The 24,505-nt window shown below is 30.1% G+C and overlaps 2 protein-coding genes across 3 annotated transcripts in view; both read right to left on the bottom strand.

Moving 5' to 3' along the window:
- Positions 1 to 4,360: 4,360 nt before the first annotated feature.
- LOC111614430 (visual system homeobox 2-like) lies at positions 4,361 to 12,880 on the bottom strand. 2 transcript variants are annotated; one of them, XM_023355804.1, is made up of 6 exons: positions 12,516 to 12,880; positions 10,031 to 10,096; positions 6,303 to 6,384; positions 5,305 to 5,428; positions 4,902 to 5,079; positions 4,361 to 4,633 (listed from the first exon to the last, which is right to left on the bottom strand). In XM_023355804.1, exons 1-6 carry the CDS (start codon positions 12,709 to 12,711, stop codon positions 4,440 to 4,442), a joined length of 840 nt encoding a protein of 279 aa, XP_023211572.1. In that variant the 5' UTR covers positions 12,712 to 12,880; the 3' UTR covers positions 4,361 to 4,439. The 2 variants fall into 2 exon arrangements, with proteins under 2 accessions (XP_023211572.1, XP_023211573.1); XM_023355805.1 differs by lacking the exon at positions 10,031 to 10,096.
- A 3,627-nt stretch (positions 12,881 to 16,507) lies between these two features.
- LOC111614429 overlaps positions 16,508 to 24,505 on the bottom strand; it is a 30,180-nt gene continuing 22,182 nt past the window's right edge. The window contains exons 6-9 of the mRNA XM_023355803.1: positions 24,049 to 24,091; positions 16,941 to 17,098; positions 16,798 to 16,872; positions 16,508 to 16,728 (exon numbers count right to left, since the gene is read on the bottom strand). Of these exons, the coding sequence (XP_023211571.1) occupies positions 16,624 to 16,728; positions 16,798 to 16,872; positions 16,941 to 17,098; positions 24,049 to 24,091 (381 nt within the window). The 3' untranslated portion in view covers positions 16,508 to 16,623. The remainder of the gene's footprint in view (positions 16,729 to 16,797; positions 16,873 to 16,940; positions 17,099 to 24,048; positions 24,092 to 24,505) is intronic.

Genomic DNA, 24,505 nt, shown 5'->3' with positions numbered 1-24,505 from the left:
TATACAAATTAAATCAGAAATAAGGAATACGAACAAATAAAAGATAATAATGAACACCAAACATTTGTAATTCTCAGATTCTCAACTGTATACCTGCTTTTGCACCTCCCCCTGTATATGTACAAAACTGCATTTTTAATTATTGACTTGTCACCAATGAATTTTTTAAAATTTACTGGTGACAAGCAATAATTTAAAAAACCTCTAAAAACATGAAAAACCAGTTTAAAACTGTTTTTTCATATTTTTACAGAGGCGTAGCCTCAAATAAAAAGTCGTCTCTGCAATTGAAGACTGTCGTTTCTGGTGATTGAACACGACCAAAAGACATTTTAGTTTCATCAATGTATTTTATTATTAATAAGAAAATAATTTTGAAAAATTTATTAAAAATTAAAAATGCTAATCGTGTATTTAAAATCATATCGTTACACCATTTATTTTATATTTTCTGTTAGTTGTACTTAAAGTCTACGTGACATACTGAATTTTGGGGAGTAACGAAGGGCATTCCCACCCAGAACTCTAGGTTATAGGCGAAAAAAGTACATTTTAAATTCAATATGTTAGACTATTGTAATTTAAAATCATTAATTAGAAGTATTTATAATTTTAATAAAAACAAACAAAAAAAAAATTAAACATTGTCCCTATGAAAAAATATAAGTAATGCTGTAGTTACAAAAGCGTTTAAAATTTAATTTAAATTTCTGTCCTCAAATTTCATCTACTTCTAATTACGATAGAAGGCTGAAACTTTGAGGACATATCTAGGTCCGATGACGATGTATTTTAATGATGTTTTAGGGGTGACCCACCATCCTCCTCCTCCCGAAATCTGATAAACATACACACCATAATTAAATCCTACACGTGGTTAAGTGTGTAAATGCATGTATATGGTAGGGGTGAGCATTCCTACATACCAATAAAAACATTTTTAAAATGTATTTAAATTATTATTCTTAATATTTACAATTCTCTTTAATCATTATTTATTTATGATTTTTAAATTTTACAAAACATATTTTCATTACGTAATCGCGTTCGATAATATTAGTGGAATGCTAATTAATAGCAATATTTTATTAAATGTAAGAAATTTAAATTAATTTAACGTTACGACCGAAAAACATATTAGCAGAAAATGAAAGGATAATTAGAGAGCGAATTTCTTTTTAATTGAAAAAAATAAATGATAATTACTGTACTGTACTTTATTTTTTTAAATTTCATTAAATTCTGAAAGTAATCGCTAGATGGCAGCAAAGTAGGCCTTTTTAATGATAGTTAGCTTCCGGTAGTTTGGCCAATAAGGACGGAGCTTATATCGATTTTCGCTCACGTGATTAAAGAGCATGGAGATTGTCGGATGCTGAATCGGATGCAGGTTTTAGCATATTTTAAAGAGGGAATAATAAGCTATAAAATGCCCGTTTTAAGTGAATATTTTTATAATATATTCAATCGCAATAAGCTAAATAAACACGCAAATTTTCACTTAAAAAAAAAAAACCGATAAACAGCAAATACACGTTAGATATTCGTGATCGATAATTGTAAATAATGCTTATTTATTTATTTTAAAAAGGGTTAATCTCATGTTTGTATAAATATTTATCAAGTTTACTCGTCGGGATATTCTTTTATATAGACAAAAATCGTTCTGAAACGAATGACAGGACATTATTATTCTTCGACACTAATTAAACTATTGCTCCTGTAATGTAAGCTTTCTGCATAATTACTACGCTTTAAGGAAAAGCTAAACTTGGCTATTTTTAATGTAATTTTATCGGGTAATAAGCTTAGATGAAAATAAGAAAGAGGAAGATGAAAAAAACGTAATGAACACATTATTAATTTTTACACTCTTCTTCAATTATCGTACGCATAAATAAGAAATTTAATTATAAAAAGCCTTATACTAAGTTATTAAAACTCTATATAAAGTTAAAAAGGTTATATGCGATGTACAATGTTTTTCTTTATAAATATTAATTAATATACATCGGTCGGAAAATTCTATCTTAATTTTCGGTTTTTAATTAATAATCTACGTTTTAAAATTAAAATTCCATTTAATTTTTATAGTTTTTATCGCAGAAAACTCGCTAACGTAATTAGTCCATTAGGAGAATTATTGTCACGCATTAAAACCAATTCCGTAAAAAGAAAGTGCAAATAATTTTAATTTGTAATCCTTAACATCGCAAAAGAATAATTTATTATANTTGAAGGCCTTTTCCAACTCTTCCAATTGATAACTAGTAAATATTGTTCTGAAAACAGAGCGAAAAATCCTATTTTAGTAAATGTCGAGCGGGAAAATGTCAATCTAATCAATTCATTGACACAAGACAGTCGCCGTGTTGACAATTTTGTCAAATCCTGACGAGAGAGAGCGATTTGTTGACTCAAACACTCAAGAACTAATTTCGGAGTCGGAACCGAAATTTTTAATGTTTTTTAAGTTGGAATTTTTGTTGCCGTGTTGCTTATCAAATCGAATTAAGAATTTCACAACGAATTATTTTCGAAATAATTGTAAAAATAAGTTAACTCTTGCTTGATGCTTTCAGTTCATGAATTAAATCAATATATATATATATAATTTTTAATCTATCTACTAACCATCGAGTAAGTATACTTTAGCATAGCTAAAAATTACCTTAGCGATCAGTGGCGTAGCTAACAAGTAAGATTTTGTTCTGGAGTTATCTGGGAGGATACTACAATATTCTTATTTGATGTTATATAAATGCATATTGTTAAGAAACAGACGATTAAAAACAAAAAATCTTTAAAACTAAGTTTTAAGTATATTTAAACCGTTTTATTTTACAACACAATTCATATTTAGATTTATTTAGAGAAACTCTAACGATTTGATGACAATTTTTTTTTTTTTTTCGGAAAAGCTATATTTCTTTAAAATTTTTAGTGCAGAGTTTTTCTGCCTGTTCACACGATTAACTGTTCGTGTGCTAACAGAAAAATTCTAGTCGAATTAATCTGAATAACGAATAATTTATTAGAAACGAAATGGTTGTTCTCGTATTAGAACGTATCGAAAAATAACGTGTTCAATCCGTTAAGATCCCAAATAACGCACAATATCTAGCCGATGGGGCATCCCCTTTTACAAATTAATAGGGAAAGAGTACAATGAATCTCCGGGGAAACTGTCCAACCCCCTAGTTCGACCCTAGGGGGTCACATCCCAACGATTAAAGGGTCGATTAAACGCATTCTACAAGTCTTTCACGCTTCTTTCCACGGGAGTTTTTTGTGTCCATTCAGCTAGTCTCTTGTGTCCTGACCCCCGATGGTCATCATTGTTGTTAGGTGCGGGGTGGTTTTAAAAAGGTTTTGTTCGCTACAGACTCTGTTTACTAAGCATGTCAACACGTGATGTCCATCAATCCAAAGACGGCCTTCCAGGTAGGGGGCCTTGTTGCCATCTCAAAGAGCACTCGAGTCTAGAGGAAGGAATTCTTTTGCTCGATTGTTATTCTCGGTTTTGGCACTTAGCGAAGACGTCGAAAATCGGAATTACTAATACTTTGCCATAACGGTTTAATCACTTTAACTCTATTCGTTTTTCGTCGCCAATATCGAATTTTTATCTTCTCGTTCGATAATTACTGATCATTTTAAGCCTTTCTCTATTATATTTAAACGGGTTTTTAAACCGAACAAAGGTTAAAATGACAGCCTTACCATTTCGCTATTCATTCCGCTCGCCAAAAGAGAAATTTTGTCAAAAGACTTCTGTAACGTCCCATCTGTCAAACTCGTCCGCTTTTTGTTGACCTTTTCCTTGAAAATTACCTTTCATTACTCCCAGAGCGAAGAGGAAGAAGGAATTAGATAACAGACCACGTGACACCCGCTCTTGTTGTCTTATTACACGTCACAGTTTAATACAATCGATCTCTTGGATAAAATCTTCAGACCAGATTTATAAGGACTTCTTTTATTATAACAGATAACATTCATACAATACTTATGCTTTTAAAAACTAAAATACATTCTAGAATACCCACAATTCCAAGATGGAAGACATGTTTCTGGTGTGTTCCGCCTATTAAAACACCATACCATGGTTTAAAGTAATTTTTTTAAACTAATAATTAGACGATTAATTTTCGATTTTTTTCGTGTTTTATTATTTTTTAGGTAGTTTATTCAATTGTGAAATAAATAGAAAACTAAATTTACTTTGAATTTATAAATAAATATGTTTTTTTACGTTCCTTTTTCTTTTAAAAGAGATTTATAAAAACACTTTTTTTATACTGTTTTAAACAGAACTTTTTTCCTTTCTTAACCTTCCTAATTTATGTACGTGTCGTAGTTTAAAACATAAATTTTGAGCAACAGAATTACCCGTCCCGACTGAATATATTGTACACTTTTTTTTTATAAAGATAAACCTAGAAAAACGAAGATGGAACATTTGCCACTCCGTTTCCTTCGGCTTTGCTTCTTCTCTGAGCGAAACAATCGCTTGAATGATCGGAATTTTGAGCGCTCTCAGCTCCCGTCTGTTGCAACTTATCCTCCCTTTCCGTAGTCGAATCAGCTTCTTTTAATTTTTCCGCCGCTTCCAACGATTTGCGATGCATTCCTGAAAGTATCGATCGAATTATCCAAATCAGTAGACCTACAACAACTAATAACATATATATTTTTTAAATATGTATACATTGTCTTTAGGTTGACAGATCTAATCGATAAGCGTTAAAAACACACCTTTCTCCAGTTTTAAGTGTTTTTTTTTACAATTGTCACAATAAAAGAAAACGACTAACGAAACTATAGTACAATAGAGCGAACGGGATACGCTAGATTCCATATTTTTCTGCTGTGTTGTAATTAGAAAACTCGAGATGTACCTAGTAACCAAGGTGCGCAAGAAGTGGAATTCCCATCCTTGTTCTTCAGTATAGTCTCTGGTAGTGGTAACGAATGTCGTACCATGGCACCGTAGAGACCGTATTCGGCCATGATCGTGCTCTTGCCCCAACATTTTTCCGTCTTCCTCCATTTTGCTCTTCTGTTTTGAAACCACACCTGCAAAGACGTGACGATAATTAATTGAGTTTTCCGAAATTAAGCAAAGCGCCTTATTTCAATAACGCGCCAATTCTATATCCGGCTCGAACAATGGCCAGTTTATAATTTTATCGAATAATCTTTAGTGAAATTCGATAACTCCGTTTCGCTCAGTTATATAACAAATAGATAAGAGACGTAAGTTGTTATTATTATTATTATTATTTAAACAAACATATAAACCTGTATTCTGTCTTCGGGCAAATCTGTTTTCAGAGATAACATTTCTCGAGCGTACACGTCCGGATAATGAGCTTCCTTGAAGGCCTTTTCCAACTCTTCCAATTGATAACTAGTAAATATTGTTCTGAAAACAGAGCGAAAAATCCTATTTTAGTAAATGTCGAGCGGGAAAATGTCAATCTAATCAATTCATTGACACAAGACAGTCGCCGTGTTGACAATTTTGTCAAATCCTGACGAGAGAGAGCGATTTGTTGACTCAAACACTCAAGAACTAATTTCGGAGTCGGAACCGAAATTTTTAATGTTTTTTAAGTTGGAATTTTTGTTGCCGTGTTGCTTATCAAATCGAATTAAGAATTTCACAACGAATTATTTTCGAAATAATTGTAAAAATAAGTTAACTCTTGCTTGATGCTTTCAGTTCATGAATTAAATCAATATATATATATATAATTTTTAATCTATCTACTAACCATCGAGTAAGTATACTTTAGCATAGCTAAAAATTACCTTAGCGATCAGTGGCGTAGCTAACAAGTAAGATTTTGTTCTGGAGTTATCTGGGAGGATGAAGTAAAAAGTATACTCATAATGAAGAAAAATTAAGCGTACCATAAAGTACCGTTTATTTATAAACAATATCCATTGCAATTCTAATACAACTTACAGTAGGAATTCAAATGTTCTAGATTTTTTTTCAGTTTAAGTTTTATTCATAAAGCCTCTGAGGGAACCTTATCCACATCACTCTCGTAATTGTTAGCGATTGTTAAAAAATCTACATTTTGATCAATATAATACTATAGACTTGCCATCGAACCTACGTAATATCCCACGTTGTAAGGCGGAATTTACTTTTAAAACAGATAAATCTTTAACATCAAAGCTTTGGTAACAGTGATGGTTTTAATCTGTTAGGATTGCTTGTTTGTAAAATATGTAGCCTTATATTTTTCAATACAACTTAAAAAACTGAATGCTTAGAATACACTTGCCTGTGCCTTCTCTTCTTCTTCTTCTTAGTCACATTTTGCTCCTCGGCCGAGTAAGATTTATTGTTAAAATCGGAGAGAAGCCCTAAATCAATACATAACAAAGCATAACTAAGTTGGAATAATACGGAATAAGTAAATGATAAAATTTATTATAATTTATAAAGGAAATTAATTGCGACTAAAAATGAAAATTATCTAACGCGTAAAGTAATTTACATGAAAAGAGTATAATGAAGCATTAATGCCTTATTAAACCCGGTCAGTTAATCCTTTTACGTTAAAATTACTCGACAAGTAAAAATCCCGTTAATTTTCCCGAAACAAAAGTAAAAAGAATTTAATGGTTAATCTATATTAAACAAAAGCTAGAAGGGAGAACGGAGACGGAGGTATTAGACTAACTCTCCCTCTAACGTGAAGTATGTAAAATCCTCTAAAAACCTCCGTTCGTGATTAACTATCTTCTTAATCTGTACGGGCTACTTGACAGAACGCGCTTGCGCTTTACACGGCAGATGGCTCCTCCCGACATGGGAAAAACACCAAATCTGTTTGGCGATTCAACCATGTGTAAAATGACTTACATTTTAATTCGGCTGCTTAAAGGCTTAAGGAGGTAGTCAATCCGGAATTCAATTACTTGGGTGAAAGGCGATCAATACTATTTTCCAGGCCAAAGGTAGGATGCGCTAAGCAGAGTTTTGCCTGATTCTCTCTCTTCTCTCCATCTCTGTCTATCCGACGTATACTAGTCTAGTAGTATGTTTTGGGAGGGCCAAGAAATTGTTTGTTTTTTTTTACCCCCACAGAAATATGAGTCCGGAGTTTAGTTGTTGTCAAATCAGCTTTGAAGGAAATTTTCTGTGTGCGCGTTAGCAAACTCGTGATGGTGTCATGTGACGTGGGATAATTAAAAGTTTTTCGCAGATAATTCAACTCCATCTTCCCTGTCATAAGACGATGTTACGCTAGACGCCTCTTCGCTTCTCAAATTTGTGATTAAAAGTAAATCCAAGAGAAAGTTTTGCATGCACTTTTAAAGACTGCCAAGTAATATGATGACGTCGAGAAATTTAATTCTTTCTTATCTTGCTGATAAAGTTTATTTTAATTTGTTGAATTTTTATTTATATATTTTTCTTACGAAGCGAGAGAGTTTTAAAATTACTATTATTGTTGTTATTACTTTTTTCCCCAACGATGGAAAATATATATATAAACTTATAGAATTTTATAAAGATACTCGCTATTGACTGGCATTTTTTTTTAAAGCTGCGGAATTCGAATAACCTTGACTACCCAGAGAGATGATCAATCCCACCCTATGTCAACACTTGGCCCAGTGTGACCTTTGATCCCGACCACAGGTGTGACAAGATAATGTTGACAATAACGTAACTCTTGACACGAAGAGCATAGTTACATCACCTCGATTGCCAATCACTCTTCGGTATCTTCGAACAATTGTTTGTTACATTTCTCGAAAAAAAAAATTAAAAAATAAAGTAATACTAACGCGTGGTCCCTTAATAATGGTTTAACTTGAATAAATGATGAAGAGAAACTTATTGAAATAATAAATTTGTTTATAGTGAATAAGTTAGATTACAAAAATTATAATGAAAATTAATGCATATTATTTTATTATTATAGAATCTAAAAAGTAGTAGTAATAAAACTAGACTAATAAAGATCTTATTCCTAAATTTAAAAAAAAATTATAATTTAACTTCTTACATGTTTAGATATAATTTTACTTTAAAATATTGTATGCTACAATTTTTTAATTGCCATTAAATAAACTATAAAACACGAAAATTAAGCCAAATTTATTGAGAATATTTTAACCAGTACTATAATTTTCTATATAAAATTAATACATCACGACAAAATAACAGATATTCTAATATATGTAGTCTACTGTATTAGAAACTATAAAATCTTACATTAAATTCTTTTTAAGTAATTAGGAAAGTAAGATTGAAAGAAAGTCTTCATATTTTATCAGTTTAATAACAACTTCTACATTATTATTATTTTTAACAACCAATAGACAACATTAGCTGTAGGCCGTAATTATCTGTAAACACGAAATATTTCCATACGTAAAAATGATAAAAACTATATAACGAAGTTTCTATCGAAAGCATTAGGCCAATGTCACAACAAGCTGCAGGAGGATTATTCGCTCTTCACGTTCAGAATCAATCTCGGGCCCGCTTTCCACTTACCTAACTGGTTTAGTTATGACTAATGCAAACATTGTAGAAAATCCCGAAGGATGTAGAAGCCTGGAACGAGTACACTCGGCCTTTAAGCTTCTTTCTAACTTTAAAAATCAAACTTGGCCCCAAGAATGTCTCTAGATTAGTTCAATGATCGATTATTAACTAACTCGAACACTCGGATAGTATTTGTCGTAATATCCTAAAAAGGAAAAAAAAATCGACTCTGTTCTCGGAATTCTGATTTTATCTGGCGTTAAAAAACGGGAAATTATTTAATAATAATAAAACAATTCGTTAATGGTGATTCGTGCATTGCGATATTTAGGCTTAATTAACAATAGAAGAATACACTAATCGGGAGAATAAATATGGTAATAATATAAATTTAATCATTGTTATATTAATTAGAAATGGCATTATATTAATCCTTTTGAAAGTCTTCCATAAGTCTCTTCTATGTTTAGATATTAATTTTTAAGTCTTTTAAGTGTAGTCTTACATCAATTTTGACAAAATGTATAAAAAAAATTATGGATAAAATGTTAATTTTTCGATTAAATAATTAATTTACAAGTTGAAACAATGCATTTGAATTATAAAAAATTAATAAGTTTATTAGTTTAGACATTTGTAAAATTTAAATTAATTTAACGTTACGACCGAAAAACATATTAGCAGAAAATGAAAGGATAATTAGAGAGCGAATTTCTTTTTAATTGAAAAAAATAAANTTTTTCTGTACTATATTAAAAACTAAAATTTATTTGTTTGTAAGCTTAAAATAGATTTTTATTAACCATATATTATTAAAAATGCATTAATAAATAAAATACAGAACCAGGAATGGTAATTTATGGTTTAGCCTAGTGACAAGTAGATTCGGAGACAAGTAAATTCGACTTACGTCGTTTTTCGACTTACGTCGTTCTCCTGGAACCAATTACTGACGTAAGGCGAGGTATACCTGTACATTTGAATTATAAAAAATTACTTGTATTTTATTGTTCAACATCATAACAGAAAATATGTATAAATATGTTATATCTATATTTAAATTTGAATTAAGTAGATCTTCGACTTACGTCGTTCTCCTGGAACCAATTACTGACGTAAGGCGAGGTATACCTGTGCATTTGAATTATAAAAAATTAATAAGTTTATTAGTTTAGACATTTGTAAAATTTAAATTAATTTTTCCTGTTATTTGTTAAGTCTGTAAAGTGCCGACGAATTAATTTTTGTCTATTGTTAAAAATTCCGCTCGTAAACAATTTCTTATAGGTTTTACTTCGAAAAATTTCATAGCAAATTACAAAATCAGGCAATATTTATGTAATGTGTTGAATCTGAACGTATTTATTTATGCTAATCTAAAAAAAAGTTATTTTTAGAAATTCGATCCATTTAGTAAAGAATCATTATCATAATTTTACAATAATCTAAAGGGGTTTTTCCATCAAAATATTTTATAGTAATTAGTTTTCGGCTGTTTAAACTTACCCGAGTAATGTAGGTCCTGCGAATACGAATAATCGTCTTGTAATCTTTCCGCAGCCCAATCATAATCTATAAAAATAAACATAAACCAAACCAAAAATAATGAAAGTAAAATAAAATAAAAATATATGCAAAATTAAAAAAAAATTCTAATGCTGGTGATTTTAATGGAGTATTTCATAACTTAAAATTTTTTGTAATTAGATCACGAAGTAATTATTACGTTCTACTGTTGAAATAAATGATTAAAAACAAGCGTAAAATAGATCTAAATCTTAGAAAATAAAAAAAAAATAAATTTTAATTGTTACAGATATTTACTAATATCTCTGATATAAACAGTGCTAAGTCTAAGCTTCTTAACTGAAGTTTTAACAGTAGAACGTAGAACCTAAAACATGGAGTAAGTTTCTCAAAATTTAATAAGTTTGTTTTATTAGCTTATTTTTTAATGGAATTCTTTCTGTCAATAATAATTTAATAGAAAAGCCTTACTGTTTGATTTCAATTGTTTTAAATCCACTTCTTATTTGTTATTAGCAATAAATATATGTCGACTCTTCTTGATCTGTTTATAATGATAATCTCCAAAGAAAAACAGTTAGGCCAACATTTTTCTTTTACAAGATTCTATGGAAATTAAGAAAAAATAGGCTTTTTTCAAACATAAACAGGATCCTTATTTTTAAATTAAAGGAGCATAATTTTTAAAATTATGCTAAAGTTTTATGACTATAAATTCGCTGTTTTTAAGTTTTAGCGGCTGGTCATCCTTTTCCCCGTGTAGATAACCTAGGCAAAATAATTCTCTGAATATTTTTTTAAATGATTATTTCACTTTAATTCAAATGAATTCAGAGAAAATAGACCAAACCTTTAAGTTTAGAGGATGAAATTACATAGAAAACACAAATCTAAAAATTCGTGAAATGAAAATTTTATACAGTACACATTTCAATTTAATATAATTTAGAAGCTCTTCCCTCTCGTTAGAAAATCAAATTATAAACTTAATTACATATTAAAAAGAGAATAATCAAATGAATTAATTTAAACGTAACTTCAATAATTAATTGATTATTAAATCTGTTTCATATTTAAGACATTGACGGAAAATTTCGCGAGAAACACGTATAAATCAAGTCTTGGGTAAAGCTAATGCGAATAAAATAGATGTTAGATTATTTACACGAGATTAAATCATGTTTATGTAGAGAAATATCGAATAAATTTCAAAAAAATCTTATCCGCAGAAGGCAATTTATTCGACTATAAAGAAACGTAAGAGGTGCGGATTCTTATAACAGCATATTATTGTCATCCATCTATCTAAACGAGATTATAGCAACCAACTTGGAAATATTTTTCGGCAAACGTCTTAAGAGTTGTCCAAATCATTTTTTGAGCGATTTAACTTCAAGAGAAAATATATTTTTTTCTTCTTCTTCATCTTTAATCTCAATCTTTTCCGATTTAAATCTGAGGATTTTTTTCTTTCTTTCTTCGATTCTTTCACTATCCTATCTCTAACAATATCCTACTAACAACAGAGAATAATAATTTAAACATGTATTTTTCATTACTATAATTAATTGTAGTTTCGAGTTAGCCTGTAGAATTGGCCTTCCTAATTTTTAAAGGTCGAGTTGGGCCCGAATTAAAATGTCCCATCTGATCCTACAATTAATAATCTATTTAAATCGTTTAAATTCGGAGAAAGTTTTTCTTTTTTAAAAAAAGTGCTTTATTTTATTACGGAAACGAATAATTTAAAATTTACTCTAAAAATTTATAATGGTTTTATAGTGTTTGTAGGTTCGGGTTTAAGTCAACGACGACTAATGATTATACGTAACGACAAATTTTTATTAGATTAAATCGTGTAAATTTAATTATTCATAATTAGAGACTAATTCGACAGGAACGTCTGGAATACAGTAAAAGCACAGAGGAGGAGGTCCATAACAAAACATTATACCGTGTTTTCCATTTTTAGGAACACATTTATTTATTTATTGGATCGTGTCATTTTCGCTAAAATCTATGGAAACGTATACCCAGATCTCACCAAAATTTAGCGTGTAGTACACTAATTCATAAGAATATAGTACTACACATTATAAAATTCAGTGTATCAGTTTAGCTTTTCCCGAAAAAATGGTTTATGGTGGAAATGCACATTTTTTTTTTCCTTTTTTGGTCTGAATCTCCTCGGTTTGTATTAAACTATTGATAGATAATTTTGTGTCTTTATAGTCTCGAAATTTTCGGGAGAAAATGTACACCCGAAAGTAATCGTTCTGTGTTGTTATTTTCTGTATTTCTCTCTAATCTCGAGATTTAACTTTTTAAAAAATATAGGCTATATATATAAACGTGTTGGATTACTTTAAATATGCTAAATTTTTTGGTAGTTTTTCGGGTCTTTTTTACCGATTTTACCACCGATCAATTTATCGTTTGCGGATGAGATTTTTGACTTTCTTACCTGTCCTAGCGTCCGTCTGATGTATGGCCGGACTGGACTGGTCGAAACCAAAGACGGAGGGTGTTAAGGCAGTTAGTCCGGACACGAAAGTAGTCGGTGGACTGAAGTACACTCTTCCAGAATCGGCGTAACAGTGTCCGTCGGCCGTGCTTCTTCCTTGATAACTCTGACTGGTGGCGGGCAGATAAGGAGTCATGGGTAGACAAAGAGAAGAACAACCACCCGTCGACTGTCTGTTGGAGTTCGATTTGGGATCCACCGGAGTCGAACCCAATCCTAACAGTTCCTGAATAGCGAAAGGAGATCGCTGGGTTTGAATGGTTCCATCACACGACGCGCTTCCTTGAGAGATTCGGTTACCGTTAAGCAGATTCATAACTGAAACCATATTTTTTTTAGTCTTTTTTTTACGGGACTTAATTGCTTTTAATGTATAATAATCATGAGTTGTTTATTTTACGTCACTCGCCAGAGGCTCTTCCTTAATTTAACAGTCAAAACTCGAGATTTTTCTTATCGCCACCGAGCGCTGCTCCTTTCCCCTTCTGGACACGCCTTTTCCCGATGATGTCACCGATCGCACCAATCGGAAGATGTTTTACGCGATACGCAACTTACTTCTCCTGCTCTTCTACTCGATAAAGATCATCTTACTTCTCTGACGGGAACGAAACGATTTACAATCGGAAATTGACTGCTCTCTATTTAAATTCCTATCATTTATATATAATAATAATACCCACACCTCGGTCTTCCCGTCACGCCTAAAGGGCGTGGCTACATAAATTTGCCTCTACGATTGGCCGATTTTTCTCGGACTTCGACCAATCGCCACGCAAATATATATATAGATATATATATTTTTTGTTTATCGTCGTAATTCGTTACTGGCGTGCGTACGTTTTCCGTGTGTCTGGTGTCTGTCTTTATTAATAAAAAAAAAAAAATTAAAAAGTAATAAAATTTTAAAGTCGCAAAATAAAATTTGATCCGCTTTTAAAGGAAAATTAAAATAAAATAATAATCCTGCCTTAAACTATATGCTTATTTTTTCTGGATTTAAAAAAAAATTATTTTGAATGATTTTATTTATAACAAAAATAAGTATATAATGATTTGGAATGGTATTGTCTTTAATTATATAGTGAAAGTTGAATAATTTTAATTAATTGTCGAGTAATTTTTACGTATATTTGTTCATTATCATGCATAAATATTGTAGTTTAATATTAATATAATACTACAAAAGTATATAATTTTTACTGCATTCAAATGTAATTAGAAGTGAAAATTTTAAACACAATTAATTATACCAAAGATTTTTATTGGTCTATTCAAAATTTTTTTTTTGTTACGTATGCGCTTTTGTACTTTTATGAATTATTAGAACTTTAATGGAAAAACTGTATACGAGACGAAATTTTACCGGCGCGTACAGCGTTAGAAAGCGGCAAATTAACTTCATCTATGCGTCACAACGGAACGTGACCTTCCATATCTCGCGCTCCTAATTGACTCGATCGCTCGTTAGCCAAAAGCGCCACCTGCCTGAGGTGGCCACGTGCGACATTAACAATTATTCCGGATAAAATGGCGATTTTCTCTTTTCCGTCCCAATTACTCGTTAACTTCTGTCTTTAATTGCGGTGCGTGATATTTCGAAGCTTAATGTGACACATCGGCACATTCTCTGACCAGTTACTTGTTAATTAATCGGATACTGGGAGCGAAAACGGGACGTTGTTAAAAATTACACAAAATTGCTTTGGGCTTGTGCCGGTTCTGTTATTTGTAAAATGTGTAGTCGAGTTGGCTAATGTTATACCCGTAAAAGTGGCTTAACGAATCGTATAAGTTTTTAATATGGGTGGAAAATATTTTACTAGAAAGTCGGATGTATTTACAAGCTTTCTATTGTCTTCCAAATATATCGATTACAATAAAACGTTTTTTAATAATAAAGTTTCTAAACATCGTTTGAACTTTGTTTTTTCATAGATTATCAATATTTTCAGTGGCATATTATCCTTTGGGCAAAAGGGGCAATTGCCTGGGGCCCCAAACCAATCTTTTATAAGAAAATATTCCCCCCCAAAAATTATGAAGTCAACACTGTACAGTACCACTGAATATTTTAATAATGATTATTCTGTATGAAATTTATGGCTAAAATCATTATAATAATCAGAGAAGCTTAGTAATGCAAGTATACTTTTATAGCTTTTATTAAATTTAACAATACATTTTTTTTTAAAACTTATTTACAGTTGTTTTTATTTTTTAAAAATTAAATCAGAAAAATTCATTATAGCATACTTGATGATATAAAATGAAGAAGTTAGGATGAATGATAGCATAATGAGAACTTGTTAAAGATATAAATTTTCTTACTTTAATTTCTATCCTATTAGATAAGTAAAATTGGGGACACAGTTTTTACTTTGTTATCCAACTTTGAAACTCATTTCTTGTAAAATTACAATATTCTGCAATTAAAATAATGAATGAGATCAAAATTAAATGAGGTTACTCACAGGTATCTGAACATAATTACTTTGCAAAATCTAAAAAAAAAGTAAGCAATAAATTTCATTGATTAATGGAATTTCAATAATTAAAAACACTCATTTCATTCAATTAAATGACAAACATTCCTAATGAGATAAGATACCAATAAATGTATTTATTAGTATTTAGAAAAGTCAATTTTATAAAATTACATTAAAATTATTTTTACAAATTTTGAGCTTTGAATTTAATATTTTAAAGAAATTTTATAAATAAATGATTTATTGTATAAAAGATAATTAAAATTATTTTATTTGATTACATTTCCAGTTTATTAAGATCAATTTTTCATCAGTTTACATTGAAAATTTATAAATGTTTATAAAATGGCATTTTATTTATGTTTTGTTAATATTGTAAACTTTATTATTTATATTAAAATGCTATTCTGCCATTTTGTGGGTTTTATAGAATAATTTGGACTAGAATATATATTTTTGTTTTCAATTAACATCTAGTTTATCACTTACATTACACTCCAATAGAATGTACTCAGTATATGAACATTATATATTAAATACTTGAACTATATTTACTTGCAGATTAAATTCTTTCCTATATCATTTTATAACAGCTATCAATATATTATATTAACAAATTTATTGTTATATCCAAAGTGAAACTATTCTATATTTTAAAACAAGATTCAATATTTTTGTTTACTAAATTTTAATATATCAGATGAATTCAAATTGAGCTGTTTTTTATTCTCTTCACAAAGAGGAGAGACTTAAGATTAAGGTGTAAATATATAATATATATAAAATGTTGAATTTATCACAGATAACATTAATAAAAACATTGATATGTTGCTGTTTTCTGTTTAGTTGTTTATAATTTGTTTAAAAAATAACTTTCCAGTTGATAATAGTTAAAATATCAAAAATTGATTTGAAATTAGTTGTAAATAATTATTTGATATTTTAGCTAATTCACATCAGTACAAGTACAAACTCATCACTGTCATAGCATGTGCATCTGCAGAAAATTTTCCAGAGAGCAAAGTTTGGAGACAAATAATTACATCATTAACTTTTTTTGATGGGGTGGTTTTTTTCACAAGTAGATTATAGAATACAGTGTTGCATCAAAGCCTCCCATGGCCAAGGATCTAAAATTACATATCTCAAATCACTGGAATCCATAGGAGGGCAAGTGCCTTGTTTGTCCCCCTCTGCAGATGCCCATGAGTCATAGTATCACTCGTACATATTTCAGTTTTATACAAATGATGGATGGCATTGTATAACCGACTAATAAACAATCCAACAATAGAAAAATATCAAAAAGTAATATACAACATAATATATAAATATAAAAAGTTGAAATATAATTTGTATCTATATAAACTTTTCATAATAAATCAAATTTTAAGTATATGATATAACAATCTTTAATATGATTTTTAAACATTTATAATTGATATAGTATTTAGATACACTTTGAATAGATAAATATATACAGAAAATTTCAATTCTACAATATACAACATTTTTTGTAAATTTTTACAACTAATGTCTATAAAAGTTCATTAGATACTTTAGATTAATTTTGCAGTTAAATATTTCTTCAGACTGATGATGTATTGTGCTTGATTGTTTCCCATTTCTTCAATTAGAAGACTTTCTGAATCAGAAACAGCTAACTATAAGAGAACATGAAAAGAAAAGTTAAAGTTTTATAAATATATAAATAATGAAATAAAAATACATACCTGTTCTAAAAATGTAATGTTGCATTTATTTTTATTTTTCTTAGGAAATTCAACAATCCATCCACTGGGACATACCTAAAAAGATTAAATCAATTTATTAGCTTGTTACATAATTTTCTATTTGCTAAAAAATACTTATTTACTTTTCCTCTAAGAGAATCACTTTGTAAAGGACATATTTTGCTTTCAATTGATTGATATGACAAAATAAATTTGGAATTTTTCTCTAAAACTGTTTGTAATAAACAAAATTCTTGAGATTCTTTCTTCATTAAGGTGACAACTTCATGAAGAGTATGTACTAGAAATAGGATAAAGATTTTATTTGTATCAATGAAGAAAATCATGTCTAAAAAGTAATTAAACATTATTTATTTTCGAATATAGTATTTTAATTTTTTACATAATCAAAATATAACATATATTAGAATGAAAAAATATATAAATACGTTTATATATTTTTTATAACACATAGCTTGTAAAATTAACTTATCAATATAACACAAAAAAAAAGTAAGAAATTCATCAACTTGATTTATATTATATATAAATATAACATAAATCAAGTTAATGAATTTCTGATAATTTAATTATACAAGCTATATATTTATATATAATATAAATTATATACAGGAGTAAAGGAGATCTTTCTAACTTTGCACATGGTGCATGCTTGTTCCAGTGATTCCCTTTTGGTTATTTTACAGTAGCAATTTGTATGTTATGCTAAATCATCTCTGACTATAGAAGATAATGACAACATTGCTGAAATTGATACAAAAAAGTAAGCTTTATTTTGTTAGGGAACATATTCAAAATGACTACCTTCAGTGGCATGACATTATGGATGGCACATAGTGACACCAGGAATGCTATTTCACAGGCCTCTGCTATTGGTATGCTTTTAGATGACTCTCTACAGAAAAAATGCTGGCGATGGAACATAGTAGTGTTGTCCTATCCAGTCGTTGCCAAACTGCTTGAAGAGACATATATGTACTGTACATCTTTCCAGGAATGAGAAGGTGTGCCATTATGCTGGTATCAAAACCTGTAGTTGTATCAGTAATATAATAGTCATATGTCCACTGTTATATTTAGAATGTTTGGATATCAGTCACTATTCAAGGCATCATCAATTTGGTTTCATGAATATGAAATCAAAAAGTTTGTCACTCCAAATTCCATTCTCACATTGAGAGTAAAACATGTGTCATGTATGTTTGTGCATTGTGGAATATACTCTGCCCAATGATGCACATTGTGATGATTATACTTTCCCTTCTAAGAAAACAGTGCTTCATCAGTCTGTAAAATGTGATGAACTTGTGGTTCAATATCATCCTATAAATTTAACATGTTACACTGATTTTGAGTGGTGTAGCAACAATTGCTATGTAGCATTCTTTGCATGTTGTGCTAGTTACAGATAGCATCAGATTGGATACATGTCATGGCAATGTGATATCCATTGTATTTGTGTCCACTGCAATTGACAACCTAACCCAGGAGTGCCAACAGTTTTTGCCCCTGGGCCGAATTGGAAAGTAAACTTTTTTCATGGGCTGAACCAGAGGCTGTCCTAGGAAGATTTTGAGGTGGTGCGAGGTCTCATTGTGGTGTCACCCCGTAAAGACTAAATTGTACATAGAGATTACAGAAACATTTTTCACATTATCATGCTTTATCAATGTTCTATGCTGTACTTAGAGTTAATCCTCCATTACAAATATCTAAACTGTACAGCAAGTTGTTGACATTTTTCTTTTTTTAGGAGTTAGAATTTTCACCTACCTATTCTGACTTGAGTAGCTAATATTGAAAGATTAATCGCAGGACACATAATAAATCCATTATACGAGCCACATGTTGGCCATGCCTGACCTAACCTAATCAATTTCCAAACAATACACTGGACTTTTACTGAGCTGAATTATGGCTACTTTAATTATAGAAACAAAGCAATGTGGTTTAACTGTCTACCTCTAAGCACAATTTCATAAACTTCTTCCAGAATAATAAATTTAAGTATTAAATGTGGTATGGTTATATCTAAATTAATCAGATGGGTCAGGATAAAATAACTGGTAACACAGCTAGCAGGAGTTGCAAGTGCAAGTTTGCTTCAGGTTGATCTTTTCTTCCAGAATATTCTAAATTTAAAATTATTATAAGATTGCTTTGTTTCTGATCATTAAAATAGCCATTTGTTTAAAGGTACAGTAGCTGGTTAAGCTGCCATAATTCAGCCTGATTAAAAATCTGGAAGTTGTAATTTATATAACCTAACCAATGTTGGAAAGATCTCTCAGTGGACATCCTGTGCATAGTATCAATCATCCAAAACAATAAAAAATGCAGTAATGACAATAACTGAATATTCTAATAGTTTGTTTTTAATAGTATGTGACAAAATATTTATCTCGTGGTGTTATTTAATAACACCGTGAGACAAATATTTTACATTTTATTAGTTATTAAAATTGATTCTCAAATATGTAGGCTTTTTCTTTTTTTCAAGCTCTGATGGTCCATAAAAAAAAGTGTAAATAACAAAATTAATTTATTACCAAAATTTAGGTACAAACATGATTACTTTTTGGCATAATCACTGTGAAGGTTGAGGAATTTGTCATATCTGTGGACGAGCTTTTCCATCTCATTGTCATAGAATGTTGCTGCCAATGACTTGAGATGGACCCTAACATTGTTTTGAAGATCGTCACTAGTCTCGAATCTCTGCCCTCCTAGCCACTTTTTCTGTTCAGGAAAGAGGTGGAAGTGATTCGGTGCTAAATCGGGGCTATATGCTGGATGTTTAAAGGTGGTGAAGACTTCCACTTCTTTCCTGAACTGAAAACGTGGCTAGCAGGGTAGAGGTTTGAGACTAATGACGATCTTCAAAAGAACGTTGTTGAGGCCATCTCAATTCACTGGCAGCAACATTCTATGACAAGGGGATGGAAAAACTTGTCCACAGATATGACAAATTCCTCAATCTTCATGGTGATTAGGTACAAACATGGTTACTTTTTGGCATAACGTTTGGTTAATAATAAATGGCGGATTGTTCCTTGCCATTTATTTGTCGTTTTTTTGGCTTGTAGAATCCTCGAAGTTGGAAATAGAAAGAGTATAATTTTACTTGTTTTTAACTAAAAATTTTTTATTTTTAGTGTGTTACACTTGTCTTTTTTTTAAATGGACCATCGGAACTTGAAAAGAAAACTACCCTCGTAATTTAATTATTTAAACAATTCATATTTAATATTATCATAATACAGGGTGTGTACTAAAAAGCAACCCAGGCTAATAGCTTAGAAAGAACTGTCAGATTCATGTAAACAATGTTTGCTCTCATACATTATTGAGCATGGGTTATTCATTGATGCATTAGTGAATTTTCCCATTCTCTAAGGAAGAGGAGCTAAAATTACCATGTTTCCAATTGTAAAGTTGTAGAGCAGATCAAAATTAGTACAGTCCAGATTTTGCTCAATTAAAAAAAAAGGATAGAGGACATGCTTTGTACTCCTGTACAGTTAAAGGGTTGTGTAAATTTGTTTTCCCTGTAATGCTGAGCCGCTTTGTACATGTTTGCTTCTCAAGCTTTAAATAATGCATGATAAAGTTGTCACTGAAGGATATGTTTTGGTTTCACAAAAGATCTCACAGGAAAAAGATTATAATTTGGAAGTTAGCATTTTATTGCAGAAATTACTTAAAGCTTGAGAAACAAATACTTACAAAGCAGCTCAGCACTACAGGGAAGTCTAACTTACTCCTGGACATTTAAAGAATTGTGTATATGGCACATTCTCTTTTTGCTCAATTAGAAAAGGATAATGTGAATTTTTCTAATTTTAATGTGCTGTACAACTTTACAATTGGAAGTGATATTCTATCTGAAATAGGCCCTGAGATAATTTTAGTCCCTGTTTTTTGGACGGTATGGGAAATTCACTAATGCTTGATGATAAATGAAAGTGAGCATTGTTTACATGGACTTGACAGTTCTTTCTGATCCAAGATCACTTTCTGGGAGACACCCTGTATAATTTTGAAAATTATAAATAAGAATTGTTTATAATTTTGTTAGGAATGACAATATCTGTGTTTAAAATATATGTTCTATTCTAGGTTGATTTCAAATTTTTATCACCATCAGGATTCAGACGATTTAATTAAGGAAGAAAAAAAATGTCTTGATTTGCTGCTATTTGAGATAAAAAGATCCCATTCTGGTTAAAATTTTAACTCTACAAGAAACTTGAAAAATTTTATTGTACTGTACATTAAATTAAAGAGTTGTAATATATGTTTTAACCAGCAAATAAGCCTGGCGTTGCCCAGGCAAAAAAACATGACTAATAAAAATGCAAGACTACATATAAATAAACATAGTAAAAAAGTGTATATATTTTATTTTTTGGAGTCTCCAGAACAAATTAATCAAAGTCCCATAAAAACCTATGGTAAATCGATAATTGATTAACGAACAAAGTCTTGGAACAGATTATGTTCGTTAACCGATCACCCACTGTATTGGAAAAAATGCCTGAACAGACATACATTCAAAAATACGCTAAATGCATGCCTGGATTTAAAGATCGTGCTACCCTTTTATTAAGTGGAAATGTCACTGGTTATAATATTGAAGCCGTTTATGGTATATCATTTCCAAAACTCTAAGAGTCTTCAAGGGAATCAGTAAGGACACATTACCACTATATTATCATGCCAATAAGAAGGCGTGGATGACACAATGCCTTTTTGAAGACTGGTTTAACAACTACTTTGTTGCAGAAGTAAAGAAATATTGTGATGAAAAAGACATTGCTTTTAAAATTGTATTGCTTCTTGACAATGCTCCAGGTCACCCTCTACACTTAGGAGAGTCCCATCCAAACAGGTGATAAAGAAACCACTTTTATAATACCACAAGCATACTACAGCTGATGGATCAAGGGTGTATTGCTAACTTCAAAGTGCATTATTTAAGAATCAATTTTACCCAAGCAATTGTGGGAACTGAGAAAGATCAGACATTGAGAGAATTTTGGAAAAATTATAAAAATTTTCATGCAATAAAGAATATATCAGAAAAATGGTCCAATGTAACAATGAATTGTATGAATGGCATATGGAACAAACTATTAAAAAGGTTTAATAACAATATGAACTTTAACTATGTCTTCTATTTCCTCTTCTCTATTAATGTTATTGTACAATTTGCTCAACAATTAAATCTGGAAGTTGATAATGAAGATGTAAATCAACTTTTGGAAAATAATGTAGAGGAACTCACAAACGAAGACCTGATTGAGATTGAGGAATGAGTTGCAGATAAAAATGTAATGGAGCTAAAAGAACTGGATGAACACGAAGAATCACCCAAAAAATTTGTGTCAAAAGAAATGGGGCAATTATAAAATTTGAAAATATGGACTCAGACAACAATAGATTTTTGAAGGTACAATGCACCAAGCACTTGCCTGTTATAATGAAATTTATAACGAAAAAAAACAACAAACTGTCCAAACAAAATTGGACTTGTTTATAAAAACAAAAAGCATTACTACTACACTTGCTGATAATCCAGAATAATGCTTATATATAGTTTACAATTAAAAATCAGAAATGAAAGCTATTAATTTTGATGTACATATGTCTATTATAATTATATTTATTTTTGTATGAAATTCGACTTACGACAGGGTTCAGTTCTGCAACTTCGTACATAAGTCAAGAAGTGACTTTATATAACAACTTTTTTGTGTGTAACCTTGTATAAACTACTGTAAGGTCTCGTTTTATGCGGATTTTTTTTATGCGATTTTGAAGTTGTGCGGTTTGTATTTCATCCAAAATTTTTTTGGACAAACATACATATAGGCTTGTTTAGGAAGCCCGCGTATAGACAGTCTCCAAAAATCGTGGGACGCTCAAAGCTCACTCCATTTGTTCCACTGACATATAACGTTTATGGATGTAAAGGACAGCTAGATCTACCTTAATCGCTTTAGTTCCTAGCAATTTTTGATATAAATGTAATTAAACATAAAAAATACTTAAAACTGAAAAAAACGAAAGAAATGCGTTAATTTTGAAGAAAAAGCTTCAAAGTTTAACTTCCTTTGTCTCGCCCTTCTGTGAAATTTAACACCGATGAGTCATTGTTTACACATCTGGATGACCTTGAACACAGCTGGAGTTGGATTTCCCGGGGCATTATCATAAACGTTGCGGGAGGACAAGGGTTTAGAGTAGGGTGAACACTAGCTGGCCGTATATTTTTTAATATTTTAAAAAAATTTGGAGACTTAAAAAACATTCCAAAAATTCAAAAAAAATGTAAAACTATATTACTTTTCAATAAAATTAACTGAATTAAGTTTGAATACAAGTTTATTTTACGCTTTTATATGAATTTCTTTCAGACATTCGAAGTAATTTATTAAGCAGCATATTTCTTTTAATTTCTGCAAACTTTTTTTATGCGGTTTTAAGTTAATTTTAACTCTTTGTTTTGGTTTTATGCAATTTTAGAAAATTACGGAACGTATCCCTACTTTTTCAAGGCAAGTAAAGTCTTTTTTTATGCGAATTTTTTTTTTATGCGCTTTTCTGTAGAACGTATCCACCGCATAAAACGAGACCTTACAGTACTCTTCTTGTTTCTGAAAATGGCAAATCACCTGAAAAATCTGCATACTTTTTTTTCTTCTGGTGCTCCCAATAAAAGCAGTTTATTTAATAATAGGTTATACACTTCAACCCAGTTTCATGTAAAAATTACATAACTTGTTTCAGATTATCTAAACTATATTTTAACATATATTATTATTGTTTCATAGTCAAAATCAAATCATCTGATATATTTAAAAACAAGAAATGATCTGTTCATTTTTAGATGAAAATTATCTATATTTTATTAATTATATTTCAAAATATTATAAATATTAAAACTATGTAACAATTATAATTAATTCAAATCATTCTTGAATGAAAATTGTCATTTTTTTTAATGTGAGAAATGATGTTCATCCCATGATAAAAATATTCATTTTTATCATGGGATCAACTATCTGAATTAAAAGATGAAATAAAATTTCATCTTTTAATTCAGATAGTTGTTGCTTTTAATAAAATCCTGAAATTTACCTGATATTAAACATTTCTGTCTACTTGAAAATCATCTTATGCTTAAAATTACATTTATATAAGGTACAACAAGTATCTAATACTCACTGATTTTTTGCATACTTGATAAATTTTGGACAACATTTATTTTCTGTAAAAAAGTGCTTTTATTAAATGATGAACAAAAGATAAAATTATTTAATTATTTTTATATATTTTAAAAATTGCAGTAATACAAAATAGAATAAATAATAATTTCTGCCCTATAATGTAAGTTTGATATGAAAAATCTTATACATAATTTTTCTACAAGAATTCCTTATCAATTATTAGATTATGTATATAGATATTATAAAACAAGATCTATACAGAAATATTTTATTGTTACTGATACACATAGGTGCAGGATACATCCAATTGCAAGAATGATGCTAGGGAGAAATTTACAGTAGAAAACATGATACTCTATTTTTTGCAGCTATTGCCATATCTCTGTTAAGCTCAAAGATGTTAATTGGGAAAATCTGCCAAAACTCAAGGAAATCACATGTTTTAAAAGTAAAAC

This window comes from Centruroides sculpturatus, unplaced genomic scaffold (assembly GCF_000671375.1).
Source record: "Centruroides sculpturatus isolate CEXI.00-Female unplaced genomic scaffold, Cexi_2.0 scaffold1483, whole genome shotgun sequence".
NCBI classification, from domain to species: domain Eukaryota; kingdom Metazoa; phylum Arthropoda; class Arachnida; order Scorpiones; family Buthidae; genus Centruroides; species Centruroides sculpturatus.
This window is presented reverse-complemented; position numbering and strand designations above follow the sequence as displayed.

Coding starts and splice junctions, on each gene's coding strand:
- LOC111614430 (XM_023355804.1), bottom strand. CDS start 12,711: ATGACTCCTTATCTGCCCGCCACCAGTCAGAGTTATCAAGGAAGAAGC. Junction 6,385..10,030: donor GCAGGACCTACATTACTCGG/GTAAGTTTAAAC, acceptor GTATTGATTTAG/GGCTTCTCTCCGATTTTAAC. Junction 5,429..6,302: donor AAGAAGAAGAGAAGGCACAG/GCAAGTGTATTC, acceptor CTCTGTTTTCAG/AACAATATTTACTAGTTATC.